Source organism: Cygnus atratus, chromosome 1, assembly GCF_013377495.2.
Source record: "Cygnus atratus isolate AKBS03 ecotype Queensland, Australia chromosome 1, CAtr_DNAZoo_HiC_assembly, whole genome shotgun sequence".
Lineage (NCBI taxonomy): Eukaryota > Metazoa > Chordata > Aves > Anseriformes > Anatidae > Cygnus > Cygnus atratus.
Genome location: NC_066362.1, coordinates 162,705,912 through 162,724,497, shown reverse-complemented (window position 1 = coordinate 162,724,497; position 18,586 = coordinate 162,705,912). Strand labels below are relative to the sequence as shown.

Genomic DNA, 18,586 nt, shown 5'->3' with positions numbered 1-18,586 from the left:
TAAGCCAAATCTTGTTTTTCAGAGGGAACAATTTGCATAGAGCAAATTTGATAACTAATGTGGAAATGCCAGTATGAAGTACAGTAGCTAGCAGGTTATTTTAAAAAAATGTTATTTTACAGAGCTTCTGAAATTAAAATTGAAAATAGTCTGAACTTGAAAGCAAAATTTTTGAGGCATACGCTTCTGATATAAACATGTTCAAATGTAGCCTTTTGTTTAATGTATTTTCAGTCCTTCCTTCACTTTTCCCCATCAGTCTTGCAGCTGCAGCAAAATTGTGCTAAACAAATTAATATTTTCGTAATCAGTTAAGATGACCATTTAGGGACATCTGAAATTATGTACAGTTGAGTTATGGCTTCTTAAGATTGCTGTTTGACCAGCTTTTTGTGATTTCATTGGAATTGTCTGTATGAACAGCAATGTTTTTAAAATATAATATCTTGTGATACAGAGGTCTGGTTAATTAATCTGAAAGGAAAGAGAACAGCTGGAATTTCATGGCCATGTTATGAAGGGTAGTGCTGGCTGCCTGGAGTTGGTACAGTTTGTTCTAGCATACTTTTAACTGTAATCACTATACCCTGGTAGATTAATTTGCACTGTTCACAAAGGCGAATATGTCAATCCCATGACAGAGCTCTAGATCATTGTGACTGTTTAATGCCCTTTTAGTTATGAATATATCCACATATATATATATATATATATGTATAAAACATGCATAAAATAACGTTTGGTACAGTGAGTGAATAACATGTTAAAATCAGAATTACATTATTTCAGTAGTAATTTTGCCGATTCACCCAGAGCAAACAATAAATCTCACTTTAATCTTCCTTGATATAATTTTTTATTACCATTTTTAATAGGATACTTCTTACCTCAGTTCCAAGTCATTATATTCAGCAGTTGGAGAAAAAGTACAGGAAAAGTCAAAGAATGTTACTCCTGCTTCTGTCTAGATCAGATTGCTACTGTTACTGGCAGCATTATTTAACTTGTATCATCCTGTGTTGTTTTGCTGTTATTTACTTAACATATTGTTTAACTGTTCTTTCTAGTTTTCATCACGCTCTCTTTAGTGAGAGCTGCCATAATGAAAACTTCTGTTTCCCAGCGTACAGAACAGTATATAAGAGCTACTAAGCCCTGTTGAAAAATAAGCCCTGAAAAACAAAACAAACTCATACTTTCCGTATTTTAAGATCTAGTATTTTGACATGACCAGAGAAATTTCTGCGTTGTTTTGACTGATATCTCTGTTTACTTTTGTGTAAGTTAAGAATTGTCTTTTCTGAGTTTAGAAGTCTTTAAAACAATTTTAATGTACTCATGCCCTCTAGTGTCCTTAGAGGTTTTCTTTGCTTTACGTATGTTTTGCAGCAGGTTGTTGGATAATCTATAAATTGATTAGTGCTGTGCTTTTGCATCAGCAATATTAATATACACCTTATTCTAAATCTTTATAGTTTGTAAAGTATTAAAAGGCCTTTCTGTCAGGAAAAAAAATAGAACATACTATGTAACGATTTTATCCAATAAGTTTTTAACATCTTGGCTGCATACCAAGATGGTTGCAACAAGAAGGGGGAATTCTGCTGGTTTTGATTTTAAAGTACTCATTTGAAATAATTTCTAGTTTCATTTAAGATGAATATATAATATGTATCTTCTACAGCAATTTTGATTTAATTCTGGGCTCTGTCAACATAAGTACCAATAAGCCTTGTTTTATTGATATGAATTATTTTTCTTTTGAAGTTCCTTGATATGGACATATTATAGAAATGTCAATTCTTTTCTAGATCTAGAAACACAATTTAGTCCTAAAGATAGTTATTCTAAAATAAATTTTTAATTAAATTATCACTAACCTGTAAATCCAGGAAGAAGAGTATCCACCACGAGATGATTTCAGTGATGCAGATCAGCTTAGAGTGGGCAATGATGGCATCTTCATGTTGGCATTTTTCAGTAAGTTATCTGGTACTGCAGACCTATTGAGGTATATCTTAATTTTACCTTATTTCTATGGAATATGGGAGATAACTGTGATAAACTGAATTAATGTACTGTAATGAATTACTATTACTTTTACCTGTACAGAGATATAAGCACTTACTGTTCCAGGTGTAGCACGTGTGTTCCGCTTATTTTTCTGTGGCACCTTTCATAGATAAGGGGACCAAAAATCACAATCTTCTGAGATGTAATAAGACTGCACTGTTAATTGTGAATTGAGTAATCCTGTCATCTTCTGGTTGGACTGCGACCTTTAAAGGCTGGATCACAGAAATCTGGCCATCAATTCTTAGAAATTTTAGAGAGAAATGATGTACCATATAGAAACTACTTGTGTTAGTGTAGTGAAGTTAATTATGGAACAAGTCCAGCCACACTTACTTTCAGGTTGAACTAACCACTAGCATATAAATATGTACTCTTAGGTAATATGTGATTGTAGCTGGTGCTAATTTTACAATTATTCAGGCCCTGTGTGTGTTGTGCATGCCTTGTCTTATAACTTACCTACTGTGTTGAGCAAACTTGGATTTAGCCACTGGAAATTACTTGTAGAAAAAAGCCATTTGTTTTTCCACTTGCATATTTATTTATCATTTCTAAAGATGTTTCCCTGTTCTGAAATGCTTCTCTGGCAGCCTTTATGTAAGTTTGATGTGGGGGATGCAGCTGTTCTTTTTAGCATTCATCAGGATGAAACCTGATTGGTTATCCACTGAATTTTGGTCTGAAATAGGTCTTTCAACCAAAATTTCATTTTAGTTCATGTACCTTTTATGTCTTTCATAGTCTCTTGATTTAAAAGCTAGAGGTCCAGGTTATAGAACGTTTTGAAAGCTTTTTAGTGTTGATATATAAATCACTAGGACAACTGGGGGATTGCGTCTTCGGATAATTTTTTTTATAATTTTTATATGTCACATAGCAAATACACAAATATGTACGGGAACAAAGTGACTTTTGTAGTCTGGCCTCTATCTGTAGTTGGACCATAAAAAGGGTATATATTCTTGGGGGTGAAGGGTTTTATTCATTTTCTTTTTTCTTTTCTTCCCCTGCCCTATATACTACAATGTCTTGTATTTAACCTATGTAAGTTCTGTATTGTGTGAACTTGCTCTTGCAAGTCCTGGTTCAGGCCTTCATTAGCACTGCAGTGGGAGGTCAAGTGGGTGAATTTTTGGGTCTAAAATGTTTTAAGTCCTTTATATCAGAGCTTAAAACAGACTTGTTAGCTTGCAGTTAGGAATATAGTAGTAGTAAAACTTATGCTATGCAGAAACTGAAGCAGAAGCAAAGACTCCATTGATACTCAAATGCAGTTGGCCAAAACTGCACACCCAGAACCTTGTGCGCATCTTCGAGAATGGAGAGGCTAATTTGGATAAACTGGCTTCTTCCTCTTCAAATCAGTCATTTATCTGAGACTGACTGCACAGAGCACTACTTTTACATATTTGTCAAAAATACCCTGTAGATCATGTTTTTTCTTGATCATTTTGAGACTGTGTAACTGCCAACTTTGATCATCTTTGAATGAAATGCATAAAATGAGTGCTCTCAAAATTAAACATGTTGCAAGGTATATATAAAAATATATGCTTAATTGGTCTCTGTGTTAACTGTTACTGGATACCAGTTACGTATGGGAATTTATATAGTTTACTTGGTGTTTGTGTTCACAGTATGAGGAGTTAACGAAAACTGGTTGCATGTATAGATTTGTAATGTTCATTTTCAAAGTTTTTTTTCATGGTGAGATTGGAGAATTAAATAAAAAATGAGCTTAACTTAATAAGGTTAGATCTTAAATAGTGTGTGATGTATTCACATAAGGAGATCAAAGTCTTCATAAATTTGATGTATGTAGACTTAAGGAAGCAGGAGTTGAAGTGAAATTTCCAGAACAGCTATCTGTGGGATTTGTTTGTTTTTTTCCTGGGTGGAATATGTTTAAATGCTGGAAGCAAAGGTGGCAGAACACTGAGAATCTAGAGTAAATTTCATCATGTAGTTAAAACTCAGGACAACAATGTCAGGAGCTGTGGTGTAGTGAGAGAATTGTGGAAAGAATGACTTGTTCTAGATGAGCTCTCCTGCATCCTTTCTGTGACTGTTAGGTACAACACTTGTAATAAGATCCTGGGGGTTGATTACCTTTATTTTAAGTATAAAACAGAATTTAGCTTTTGTTACCTGATTTTATTCAACCAAAATATAATCGAATGCATTTTTTACTGTTCTTGCCTACTTGCTACAGTCAACTGGTGATGAGTAGCTACCATCTAGTGGTAGCTGCCTAAATTGCAAAAATATTTGTCTTGAGGCCATCTAGTGGCCAGATGTCTTTTTTGTTTTGTTTTGTCTTTTTGGATCTTGGTGCATGCAAGTTATAAATCTGTTTCTCATCTAAGTTGAAAAATACTGTTGTGTTTAGCATAACTAAATAAAAAGAGACAATATAGTCTAATGAATAAAAACCCTTTACACGAGCAGGTATTTTGAGCATCTTTTCTATGTTTGTAAAATGTCTTTGGGTTTTGTGTGGTTTTTGCTTAAACTCTTGGTTCAGAAACTTTGTAGAAAAATTTGGAAACCTACCTATTTTATCTCTTAAGTGGTGAAACTTTTAAGAAACTGCTGTCACTTTTGAAATCTGTGGTTATGTTGATAAGTGAATAATCTGCTCTCTAATGGTCAGGGCTGGTGTCTGTCACTTTCTAATGTGGAGCTAAATTAATCTATGGAGTCAATGCAGCAAATTATGCCACCAGACCACTTAATATATTTTACATTTATGTATTTTAGTCAGATGTGCCTTATACAGCATAGTATAAACTTTTCAGAATGCCAGAGAAATAAGTTAGTAGGTGAGTTACTCCGAGTAAATTTTGTATGCATAACAAAAAGGAGGAACTTCTGAGCTGTTTCTTACCATTTTGAACACAGCTGTAATGGTGATAGAGAAAGTAACTGTCATGCCCAAAAATGTTGTTTTTTTTTTTTTTTTTTTTGCTTAATGTGCACATAGTGGAAGTTTGAATCATGTCTGATTGGCTTATCCTGGCTAACTGACAGTAATAAAAGGTTTTTCTCTTGTATTTAAGGAGTGCTTTAGAATATTACCAGCATTTTCACCTGTGGACCCCAAAATAATTGTGGAACTCATTTGGATTCTTTGAAACCATGGAAGAGAGTTTTGGGCAATCCTTGCTCTGGAAAAACTAAATATTAATTTGAATCTCACAAATGGTTTGATAAGGAGGTAGAAAAGGAGAAAAATGTTTGAGACAGCTGAAGTTTAAGTTCTCATCTGGAGATGTCATTCAAAAGTGAATCACATGTGGCCAGCCAATTTAAACACATCTACAACTTGACAGCAAAAAAAATCTCATAATACCGAGAAATGTAAATGTAAATTTAGTCCAAGATGTTATATTGGAACAGATGACACCCATAACAGAGGTTCAGAAATTAATGTTCACGCTGTTTTCAAACCTAGTAGATGCTTCAAATGATCAATAAATTGCATACAAGCTAGGATATCTACCTGGGGCATTGCAAGCAGGCATAAGTTGGGAGGCAGAATTGTAGCACAGGCCCCAGATTAGCACAGCCTCCTGTTGTATGCTTCCTGAGAAATGGTAAGCATGGTCTAAATTGCCAGTGGGACAATTCCTTTGTGTGAATTTAGGAAACCTGACTTTGTGCATGTATTAATGCTATGCGGGTTTCCCTTAGTCATGCAAGAGAAACTAAGGGAAAGTCATTTGACTGAAATAGCAGATGTTGGAAGGAGATAAAGGAATTGTGCTTGTTTCCCTCTGATCGTCGGGGAGCCTGGCTGACCTTTGCACACAATCACCAAACTTCTTTCTTTATGCAGAAAGAAATTGACTTCTGTGGTTTCTACGTATGCATTGGATGTAATACAAAATAATTGGAATGAGGAAGCTTCCAATTGGGCATTAAGAGACATTTACCAACGTGGGTAATGAAGTACTAAAGATAAACTGCCTAGGGAAGTTTTTGAATGTTCATCACTGAGTCGGAAAAAAAAAAAGAGGCTGGTAGCAAATGCTGTCACTGATCATCAGCAAACTTAAGGTGAGGCCATCAGGAAGGGGGAAAAATCTATACCAGTTCAGGAATAAAATAAATTCTATGCAGAAGTGGGAAGAACATTTTTAGTGGTGCATGAAAACTATTATTTATTACTGTATGTTTAGTAAACCTAGGCAAGGTATGAAACTTTAAGATCTTTTGGTGTTTGCCGTATATTTAAGGAAAAAAAAACACAACTATTTGGACAGACAAAGCAGGGAATAAAGGACATAATTGAGCATGGTTTCATTTTGTGTATATAGTTGCCATTTTAATAGTGTCACAGACTTGACCTGTGCTTAAAATTTGGAACCAGCATGTGGTTTCAGACCAGTTCTATGTTTAGTATCATGAAAAGAAGCTAGTAAACTTAAGACAAGTGATTAATGTGAAGCTGTGGAAAGCTAAGTGGAAAAGATCAGCAAGTGAGGTGAAAAGAACATTGAAGAAGTAGATTTGTAATAGTATGCTTGTCACTACTGTTGTATCTTCTGATGTATTGCAATATGTACACGAGATTGAAAAACTCAGTTTTCTATGTTTACTCTAAATTGTGGGAATAGAATGAAAGGATGTAACAGTATTGGGACTGGTGCTGTTTAATATCTTTGCCAGTGACACGGTCAGTGGGATTGAGTGCACCCTCAGCAATTTTGCAGATGACACCAAACTGAGTAGTGCAGTAGATACAAGAGAAGGAAGGGATGCCATCTAAAGGGAACTGGACAACCTTGAGAAGTGTGCCCATGTGAACCTAATGAGGTTCAACAAGGCCAAGTGCAAGGTGTTGCACCTTGATAGGGGCAATCCCAGACATGAGTACAGACTGGGAGAAGAACTCGCTGAGAGTAGCCCTGCAGAGAAAGACTTGGGGTTCCAGTGGACGAAAAGCTCGACGTGAGCCAGCAGTGTGCGCTTGCAGCCCAGAAAGCCAACTGCATCCTGGGCTGCATCAGCAGAGGCATGGCCAGCAGGTTTAGGGAGATGATTGTCCCCCTCTACTCTGCCCTTGTGAGGCCCCACTTGGAGTGCTGTGTCCAGGTCTGGGGCCCCCAGCACCAGAAGGATGTAGGTCTGTTCGAGCGGGTCCAGAAGAGGACTACAAAGGTGATGAGAGGGCTGGAGCACCTTTCCTGTGAAGAAAGGCTGGGGGAGCTGGGAATGTTCAGACTGGAGAAGAGAAGGCTTTAGGAGACATCATTACAGCCTTTCAGTACTTAAAGGGAGCTTATAAAAACGATAGCAACTTTTTACACACACAAAAAACTTTTTTTTTTGAAAGAGGTGGTACTCTCTTGATGGATTAGTAAAATAGTAATGGCAAAGTATACTGCATCATACATAATCTCTGCCTTGCCCTATATCTATTAGAGTATAAAAAATACCAATGGATGTAAGGTTGTTTGTCAACACCAAGTTGGATAGTGTTACTCCATTTTTCTTGGAAGTGCAGATGGATAAAACACTTGATTTTTTTTTTTTTGATTTTTGATATCAAAAATCATATGCTGACCACTGCCCCTCAGAAGAGGGCTTTGGTTTTTCAAATAGCTTATGGATGACCTTGTTTGAAGTGTCAAATTCTGAGACTTATGTAACATTTAGAACATCCTACATTTTGTATTTCAACTGTTTTTTTTGCACTATAAATCAGAAAGAAATAAAATGTTGTAAGCACTACAAGATATCAAGAAGACTCTTTACTGGAGAAAAAAAAAATCTTTAGTTTATCCGTCTTCCTCTTGAAAAGCAGCTTCTGTCTTAAATTTATTAAAGGGAAGAGGCCAGTAGTAGAAAGTTGAACTCAATTATGAGTCCAAATGTTAGTCATCTCTGGGACAGGATTTTAAAATTATTAAGGTTGGAAAGGACCTCCAAGATCATCTGGTCCAACCATCACCTTTCCACCAATGTCACCCGCTAACCATGTCACTAAGCACCAAGTCTAACCTTCCCTTAAACACCCCCAGGGACGGTGACACCTCCCTGGGCAACCTGTTCCAGTGCCTGACCACTCTTTCTGAGAAGAAATTTCTCCTAATTTTCAACCTCAGAAACACTTTTTGTTGCAGAATACAGACGGTTGCATTTGTTGCAATAAGAAGCTTGCACAATTTATTAGTCTCCATCTTGCAGACAGAGAAGGCAGTAGATACTTCGTTCCATTAGTCTCTCCTTATTCTATTTTCTCTGTTGGTGTGGTGGGGAACTCATGCTATGGTTTATCAACGGCAATACGGAGATGAAAGATGTAGACAGCTTTTATTGGAGTAATTATGTGAGACAGAAATTTTACATAAATTTACTTTAGTAACTCTTTCCAGATGCAGTGTAGGCCACAAAACTCAGAGAATTTGCATCACTGACAGAGGATATACATGGAAACTATGATGGAAGAAGATAGATAAATGAGCCTAATCTTGATGTAGAGAGTTTGAATATAGATTTTAAAAAAATAATTTGTTGCAGTCTGATCAGAAGCTGCAGATACATTTCTGCAAGGACAGAATTATTATTTTTTAAACAGAATGAGACAATAAAGATGATTTTAGAGGTAGAGATAGGACACAAGGGAGGGGAAAAAAAGCAATGGGAAATATTGAAAACACGTTGACTTTAGCATTTGTTAAGGTGATGCAATGCTAAGGAAATATTGGGGGAAGCTCCCTAAGGTGCTGCTTGGGTTTTACAGAGGTAGAAGTAATGATTTTCTCATATTGCTGAAGACATGGATTTTTGATTAGATCCTCATTGCAGAATTTTTCTAGAAATGGACTGAAACTTATACAGAAAACAAATCTCAGTATTTATAGTTCATTTTTTTAGAATGTGTGAACTTGGGTAGTTTACAACTTTTATATGTTTTTTTCTCTCCTATTTTCATTGTCAGTTTGTAACTTGATGGAACAGCACGCTGAGTTGGGGGTGGGAAACTCTTGTGAACTGTGCTGGAAGATGATTACTTGTCTTTTAAGAGTTGGGCAAATAACGTAAGCTTAAATATCTTTCTAATACTCATCCAGTGACTGTGGATTCTATTTTGAATATTTGTCTAGGTTAATTTGAAAGGAGGATAAAATTGTTATGTGTTTAAATTTTGTTATAAGAAACGAAAGAACTTTTCTTCCCTTCATATACTTTGATTGGGAAATTATTTTTTTTTATTATGTGCGAAAATAGCTGTTAGGTACTTTAAATCCTTATCTTTTTATGCATACATTACAATTGTAAGTATTCTGGGGATTCCTGTAGTCCATTAGAGACTTGTCTGTCTTTTGTCCTCTTTGGCATGCCTATCAGTGGAGCCATGATCAGTCACCCTTTGCAGCTTGAGTAATAGGGAGGACGGGACAGAGCAGTAGCTTGTTATGCTGAGGCAGGAACAGACACATGCCGAAGAACTAGCTTCCAAAATTGGTTACTCTTAAAAGTATGTTGAATTCAGAGAGCTTGCTTAAACAAGGAAAATCCTGCATTCAGAACAGTGTATCCAAGCTTTCTCAAATGTAAATGCTTTTCTATTTTGGAAAGCTAGGCGTTAGGATTGTGAACATGCTGTTCTGTAGCTGTTATGTAATTAAATGCTTACTCTATTTTTTATTAGCATTTGTTCAAGGTTTTTGTTTGTTTTGAAGATTTGTAATTATCATAAAAGTAAGTTTTCTCATCACTACCCTAGGCAAGATGTTTTCTTGCTTGTACAAAATGACTGTGGCGATGATGCGAAGTCTTCCAAAATTTCTTTTGGAACATCAGTTTCTTTACAGTTCCACTTCAGTTTTACAGACTGATTGAATTTTGCATTTGTGGGCTTGGACATAGATCTAAAAGAGAAGACAGTAACCAATGAAACATCAGCTTCTCAATTTATCTTCATCTCTATACTGTGTTTAAAGAGCAAGATCAGATACTTTATTCTGTTTTATCCAAACTGGATAAAGCTGAATATGCAGCCTTAACGCATGCATTTGTGTGCATATAACTCTGGTTTTGGTTATAAGAGTGTAGCAAGGTTTATTTTTTGTTTTAATCCAGATTTGTATGCTATACTCCTCTGTTTGCATTTACCTTACTTGTCTAGTGTCATTTGGTCAGATTTCTGTAGCAAAGTAATACTTTCCTCTGTGTTGGAATGTTCTGTTGTTTAAAGTGATAGGTTACAGCCTGTTTATCATTTGCTTTATTATTAAGTAACTATACCATTGGGAATGTCTAGGTTCAAAGTAAATCTCTGAAATCTTGAGTTACTGGAAGGGAACTCCTACTGACTGTGTAAGCCTTATTAGTTTATAGCCTTATTAGTGTATAACCTTATTAGTTTATAAGTGAAATTAACGTTAAGTCTGTTTTCTTAGCTATGCAGATTAACAGAAGCTACTGTTTCTTTTATTTTATAGTGGCATTTATTTTCAACTGGATTGGATTTTGTTTATCCTTCTGTATAACAAATACCATAGCTGGAAGGTATGGCGCAATCTGTGGATTTGGTCTCTCCCTGATCAAATGGATTCTCATTGTACGGGTATGTTTCTTGATTCTGCTTGTAGAACCAAGCCATAATAATTTACCCAAGCATCTATAGTAAAAGAATTAAAAATAAGTATATTAAATTCTGCACTTAACGGAGTGAGTAGAACTTTCTCTAACCTCCACTTTAGTAGGGAATTTACTTACTATATTTTCATACGTGTTTACTAAGAATGAAACTGAATCTGTCTTTATCTCATTTATCATTTTGTGTTGATCTTCCAGCTAAGATAAATGGAGTGACTCATTCTTAGTATTTAAAAAGCATGCAGAAGTGGAGCAAGTACCAGAAGTGTCATTCATATTACTCAGAAAGTGTTCTAAAAGAAAAACATAAATGGTGGCGCAGTCTATCAGGGAAAAAAAAAAAAGCAAACAAAAACATTTCTCACTTGTATCTTACAGGGGAAAAGAAAAGCACATACATACTAAATTGAGTCAAAATCAAATATGTGGTCGCATTTTTACCAGCTCAGATACTCAATTTCTTGATGCTTTTAGTGTGAGACCAGATGGTTTTTGGAAAGGTATGTTAGCTAAGTGGAAGTTCCTTAGCTGACTAAATGGATGCTAGGTGAAACTTGGTAATTCTTTCTGAACTTGAGTTCTACACATCTCTGAGACACAACGTTAAAATCTCATCCTATCTAACAAAGAGAAGGATCTTTGGTTATTAGTAATCTTTTATGCCATGCCAACTCTGATTTTTTTTTTCTGTATGTGCTAGTAATCTAACTTGATTGGCTGTTAGTACAATTAGTGCAAGGATTGTAGAGAGGAGAGATTACCTGGTCCTTATGGCACACATCCTGCATCCTTCTTACAGCTGAGAGGTACTTTTTTGCTTCCCCAAGGCAGAGGAATCCTACCAGATCAGATGCAGTTCTGGTGTAATTAGTTGGAATTTGGAGTTTGGAATGGAGTTTATCTCAATGGGCGTGAAGACATGAATTTTTCAACTGTGTATCCATTGGGGCTATTTTGAACTTCCCTTGAGGCATACTAAACAGAGGGCAGAACTTGCTCATTGTGTCAGTTTTATTATTCCTGTCTACTTGAGAATGTGCTCATAACAACTACTAAAATGAATACATGCTAAACTTCTTTAAGGAATTACTGAGTTTTGGCCTGCATTTAAAATCTTGTGTATAGTCTGTTACTAGTCTCAAAATATTAGAGCTGACCAGTTCCAAGACCTCGGGGCTGCTTTTTTCATAGTCAAGATAATAAACCTCCTGTGCTGTATCCTCTTCTGGAGAAAATAACAGAAGCACATAGGATATATGCCAACAATTTTGTTTTAATGGTGACATGCAAGTGTGCATTTGTACACAATATTGTATTTCCTTTGCTTCAAACTTTTCAGAAAGCTTGTACTGAACTTTCTCACTCAGGCTCAATAGTACTGTAGTAGACACTATATAGTGTCTAAACAGTTCTAGTTTACATATGCTTTCTCTGTATCACTTTTTATATCCAGAAAAAATAGTGTTGGTTTTTTTTTTAGGAAACAAAAGCACAGATTTGTGGTTCAGTAAATTCTGCAGCAATGATTTCTTTTGCTTAAAAACGTGGGAGTAATGCATGTTAGGCCAGTAGTTAGTTGGTTAGTGGTTTTAATAAATCTTCTTTCCAATTAAATGAAATTGTAAGTTTAAAAAAAAAAAACATGCTTAAGAAAATTTACAATATTGACTATCAGGTGAAGTGGGATTCATAATGCAGTGAACTTTCTTGGAGTTGAATATTCATTTGGTCTTTTAATGAACTGTCAAAATACAAAATGTTTAGTCTGCTGAATAATAGATATGCTAGTATTTATATAGTGATAATGTAAATTGTTCTTTTAATTCAATTTGGCAATTCTGTTTCTTTACCTTTTTTTTTTTATTGAGCCTTTAAAAAAATTCAGTTGATCTGGCTTTATTTTGTAGAAAACGTGAATCTCAATGCATAGTTACTTGAGGGGAACAAAAACCCCTCAACCCTTTTTCGAAAAACCCTTTTAACAGCTCTGATTTTTATTTGGTTGAATATGTTGCCCAGTATCATCTCTGGTTATTTTAGAGAAAATAATGCCTGAATTACTTGATTTCTTGGTTGATAACTACAGAAATGCACTGGAAATGACAAATAGGATGTGCTGTTGCAGGATGTAGTAAACTTACTGAATGACAGTAGGATGGGAAGTGTATGAAAAGTGTGCAGAGCTACTAAAAAGGTTCTTTTTTTCCTTCTGGCAACTTTTCACACATCTCTTCATTCCTACTTCTTGTGTGAGTTTTGGAGACATTTGATTAGCCTTTTTTATCAGTGAAGCATGCAGTCTGGAGTCGGGTAAAGGCAAAAATACCTGTCTCCAATACTATCACACCCTGCCTTCCAGCTGCCTCCCACATCAGAGAGGACAAAACTGTCTACCATGGTCACTAACAGGAACAGTTGAAATGCCTCTTCAAGGTTCATTTAGTTGCGTTCAGCTCACTGCTGGGAACTGAATGCTGGTTTGAAAATGAAAAGACTTTAATGAGTTGGGGGTCTTTATGGGGCTGGTATTCTTGGCAGCGATTAACAGTAGGGGGTATACAGAAGGTCAAAAGCTCTTCTTTTGAGGGGTCAGCAGAACATCCCTGTCTGATAAGATTAAACTAATGTGGCTTTTGGTGTTAATATCTAAAGCAGCAGGCTGCCCTAATGTGTTCAGGACGGCAGGCATTGGGGGGGGGGGGGGGGTAGGAAATTGACAGTGGTGATTCATTATAATAGAAAATGTCAGATGATTCTGGCAAGTAATATATGCAACATATACATGTATATATACATGCATATATATATTTTAGAGCTTTTGAAATAACTTTGCCAAAGACCACCTGATACTGGATGTGTTATTTGTATGTTAAACTATGGCACAAATACCAGTTTTCTATTTTAGGAGAATACAGTATTTTTCTTTAAATTTCATTTTTCCTCAACTTCCTGTATTTGCATAAAGCATTAAATGTGTCTTAGTCATCTTTCTTGCTACAGCTAAGCCTTGTGTATGAATTCCAGTTTTCAGATTACTTTACTGGATATTTCAATGGACAGTACTGGCTTTGGTGGATATTCCTCGTACTTGGTAAGTGGCAATGGAAAACATTTCTGTTTTGATGAAGTACTTAAAGATATATCATGTCCTTGTAGCTAGAGTTCTGTAACATGTTTAGCTCTATGTTTTTCTTTTGCTGTTGATAGTTTTGTATACTGTTCTTACTTCTGTAGTGTACACCAGGTTATTACCATAGTGTTACAGTGTGGAGTGCAGACTATTCAAATAACTTTCAACTCAAAATGTTATTCTACATTTGTAATTACGTACATACCTGAGACTTGTAGCTTGTGCTTTTTAATCTGCTCATGCTCATCTAAGGGTGCAGAATTGTGTAACAAAACCTCTAGGCTTTATGCAGAGAACGCAGTGAAAGTGATACCAGGTACTTACATATATATGCTTGTATGTCAAGTTTTAAATTTTATGAAATGTGACTGATCCTAGGAAGGTGGAGTCAGTTGTCTTGTACACAGGTCATGAAATGTCCTTTTCTACTCCTTTGAAATGCATGCTGCATCAGTAGTTACTCAGTCAGACAAGAGAATGGCTTCATGCTTGCTGATCACAGTGCTTCCATGACGTTAGCTTTTTCTGAAGAGGTCTGCCTGCCTGTGTTCAAAGTTTTATACACATCAAGTTCTGCCTTTGTTTTTAATTTTGATATTCCAAACACCAATCATTATAATTTTTTTCTTACTATGGATTTTGTGATTTGAATTTGAAGTCTGGAGTGATATGTTTTTACAGGAGTGAATGCTACTATCCATTTTATTTTCTTGCTCTGGAAGCATAGTAAGCTGCTGATGATGCAGTAGGTGGCAGTCTTCCCTTTGAGTCAGTTCAACTGAGGGCTAACAGCAAATGTTGGAGTAAAATGTTAGGTAATTTTTTTTTTGAAAGAGAGAGAGATCCTGACTGCTTCTGATTTGTTTCACAATAAATGCCAAAAATCCTTAATTAAAAAAAAAAGTTTTCCATATCCTTCTTTCAATACAATTTAAGAGTATTCATCAGATTTCTTAATAGCTTGGTCTACTGTTGTATACTTGGCTACTTGAGGCATATAGAAAAAGTTGTGCATTTGTAGTTCTTTTTACTAGTCTTTCACAGCACTTCTCACATTCGGAAGTCAGATCACTTAGATTTAGGAAAGCCTTATTTTCAGCCTGAACTGTTAGAAGACTTTTTTCTTAAACTCACAAAGTTTGCAATAAAAGGCACTGTGTGTATCCAGCAGTTAGCATTCCCTTGTTTTACAAATGTTTTGCATGACATAGGCCAACAGCATTTTGGAACACTACAGAAGAATTTACCCCAATAGACCTACTTAATAGGAAATGAAGGACTATTATCAAGTCATGGGAGTTCTGCCAACCAAATCTGTATTTCATTGTTTCAGATAGCATGTTCTGATTGGAAAGTTAAGTAGTATATCCTGTGTCTCTTTCAAAGTGAATAAACTGGAGCCTTTCTTTTGGATGATCCTTTGACATACTTGAGCCCATGTATTGCTATCTTTTTCTCTATTCTGGTGTTCACCTATCTGTTTATGTTCCCTTTACTTTATTTAAAGTCTGGAAAAATTTGCTCACGCTTCATGGAAAAGTGAAATGGTCTACTTCCAAAGACCTGTCATGCACAGTGAACAAATTGGAGAGAGAGACAATTTTCATTTTTAAATTTAAATGTTAGCCAATGTTTCTTTTTGAGGAACACAATGGAAAGTGTTTTTTTTTTCTGTGGTGTATTTTTTTTTTCCCCCTCCTCCGTTAAACAGCGGAATATAAAAGTATGGGTTGAACTTGGGCTGTTTTCCCAGCATGTGTAATACAGAAAATATGCTTTCAGGCACCTTAAAATCTTCCTGTCCACCTTTTGCTGTTTCAGCTGCTTTTTAGTTGAATGTAGGACTATCTCTGGTAATGTCTGGGTGGCAGCTTTGGTAGAAGACTTTTGATCCAGATCCTACTACATTCTTCTCCATGCAAAATTCACCTTAATCACAGAAATGTATCTGTCTTAGATCAAAGTTAGCAGAGCATTCTCTGGGTAGGTTTTTTTCTTCTTGGGTGTGTGTCCTATGGAGGCCTGGGTTTAAAGAAGCAAAAAAAGTAAATGCTTTTTGCTTGCCAATTTTTATTTTACAAAATAAATGAGCATAGGAAACAGTCAGGGTCTCAGCAGGGACAGCAGGAAGAAAAAGTGCATCACGTAGCAAAATATCAGTGTAACCATAGAGATTGTTTATTAAGATGTAAGAGAACAGGATGTAATCCTTTGCTAAATTTGTTAACTTTTGTTTGGATTTTTATTTGAACTTTTGGAATCTCAGTATATATGTGTATATATCTTAAAGGAACCTACATGTTCATTTAAACATATAAATGAACCCAATCCCTGTATAATAATTCTACACGTGGAATTGGGTTATCTAGTTCCGATGTATTTATGATAAACTTAGTTTTCTGTTTGTGGTCAGCTTGCTTTTTAAACACAAAGGTGAATAGCTAAACTAACCAAAGACTTTTCCCAGTGGATTCAACTCAACTGAGTATTGATCTTATCCAGTGTTGTCTTATGAGCAAGCACCAGATGCACTGTAAGAAAGTACAAGGATTTAATGTACCAACATCTCAATCTTAGATGATAAAAAAAAAATAATAAATAAAATGTTGACGGTCTCTTTTTTCCATAAACTTTGAAAATATTTGATAATACCATATTTTTTGATGCATGTCAAAATGAAAAATGACCTCTCAAATGGATAGCATGACATTTATAGTTAGGGGAAACACTGAAGTTTCTTCATCTGCTCTGCCCTGAACCTTTAAAAATTGTTTTTCTCTGTCTGAACCACTGGCAGTAGGCCCTTACCCAACTGTGGAGAAAAAAACAGGGGCCTGCTTAGAGAGTACAACCTATTCTAGGATGAATTGTTCTCCAGATTTCTGCTTCTCTGCTATATGTATAATTCAGATTTCAACCCCAACATTTTGGGCAAATTCATCTGTTGGATCAGGGAGAATCCAACAAAGGTAAAATAATCTGTTGGAGTTTCATTAACAGAGAATGGAGCAAAGAGCTGTGTTCACTGTACAACAGTGTGTTTTTCTGGGTTTGTTTGCTGACGTGTCCAGCGTGTGAATCTGTGTTGGTTTAAAAAAAAAAACAAACAAAAAACAAATAAACAAACAAACAAAAAAAAAAAAACAAAAAAAACCCATATGTTAGTTATTTCCACTGTTGCATCTGTAAATTGTGTGATGGTTCTTTATCTCTTGCTCTTATTATTAGAGCAGAGAGATTCTTTCAAATGTGGCTAAATTTAAACATTTAAAAATAATTTAAATTGTGCAGTTGACAAAGAAATCATAACACACATTGAGTAACTTTCTTCGAACTAACTGCTGTTCTTTCTCCTCTTGGTCAGGTGCATATTTCTGGATGGTTAAATCTCAAACCGTAATCTCCTACAATTTATTATTGGCTTGTTGCTAGAACAATTTGTACTGACTTGTTTCTTCTTTTCTGTTGACTAGCAGTACATTTTTAATCTTAAACATTTCCAAAGTATGTTTGGAGATAATGTGGAACGTATTTCTTTTTTCTTTTTTTTCCTTTAAGTTTTTTTCATGTAGTCTTTTTAGCAGATGATACGTGAACTCAGAATGCGTGTAAAATTTCAGAAAAGCCTTCCATAACGATATATTCTTATATCACGCAAGATCAAAGTGGAAGACTTGCTTGTTAAATTTGTGAGTGCGTAAAGATCTCACTGTTTTTATAAAATCTGAATTTTTTTAATAATCTTAAGAATTTGTAGGATACTTTAGGTTGATATAATTAATTTTGTGCATTTTCTACACTTTCAGGACTTCTCCTGTTCTTTCGAGGCTTTGTCAATTATCTTAAAGTCAGAAATATGTCTGAAAGCATGGCAGCTGCTCACAGAACAAGATTTTTTTTCTTGTACTAAAGGTAAGCAATTTTTAGTATTGAGATAAGATTCTCTCTCCCAGGCAAACTGAGAAGAATACAATACTTTCAATTAAGGAAAAAAAAAATCAAACTTCAGTCACATGTCAAGAACATCTTGCTGTTGCATGATTTTTCAACATCTGTCATGAATGTTGCATATGTTCTACATATACTTGAAAATATCTTAAGACTCTTGAAATCATTAAATTTGAAAATAAACAATGTGTCCTCACTGCTGCCCCTAGTCCTCCCTGGAACTAATGTTCAGTAACAAAAACAAAGCAGAACTGGTTGTTTATCCTATGCAAGAATCCTCTCAGGACACTGTACTTTTTGTAGGAAAACTGGCTTTAATAGTCAACCTGTTGTCAGTGTGCTAGGAAGCACTAATCTGCCTGCATGTTAAATCTGATTGACATGGGTCTGAACATGCAAACAGTAGATAAGTATTGCCTCTCTTTACATGACTGGCTTAAGATAGTCTTGTACAAGGATGATTATTGTGTATGCAACAATGTGCTTTATATATCCTTTCAGGTAGCTGACTAATCAGTCTGGCACATATCCACTCTTTTTTTTAAAATGTGCTTTATCCATTAGGTGGACCTATTGGACTTCTATGTATCTTAAACTAGAGGTCTCCATTTGTGTTTAACTTTTTACCTAAACTGCACGATGAGTTAAATTTAAATCCAGAAATAAGTACTGTAGCATCTTCACTGTTCTGCAGTTTACCTAAAATGTTTTAAATGCTGTCTTTTGACTTAACTGTGAAGCAGTGTTGTTTGTAATAAAGCAGACTTTCTTAACTTTTTGCAAGATTGGACACAGGATCAATATGAGGTAGCCAGCAACACA

General features: G+C 35.4%; 1 protein-coding gene across 4 annotated transcripts in view; it reads left to right on the top strand.

Moving 5' to 3' along the window:
• NDFIP2 (Nedd4 family interacting protein 2) overlaps positions 1 to 18,586 on the top strand; it is a 58,283-nt gene that overhangs the window by 26,733 nt on the left and 12,964 nt on the right. For all 4 annotated transcript variants that reach the window (XM_035565209.2, XM_035565212.2, XM_035565211.2 and 1 more), the window contains 4 exons: positions 1,893 to 1,980; positions 10,530 to 10,654; positions 13,711 to 13,777; positions 17,623 to 17,728. In XM_035565209.2, the coding sequence (XP_035421102.1) occupies positions 1,893 to 1,980; positions 10,530 to 10,654; positions 13,711 to 13,777; positions 17,623 to 17,726 (384 nt within the window). In that variant the 3' untranslated portion in view covers positions 17,727 to 17,728. The remainder of the gene's footprint in view (positions 1 to 1,892; positions 1,981 to 10,529; positions 10,655 to 13,710; positions 13,778 to 17,622; positions 17,729 to 18,586) is intronic.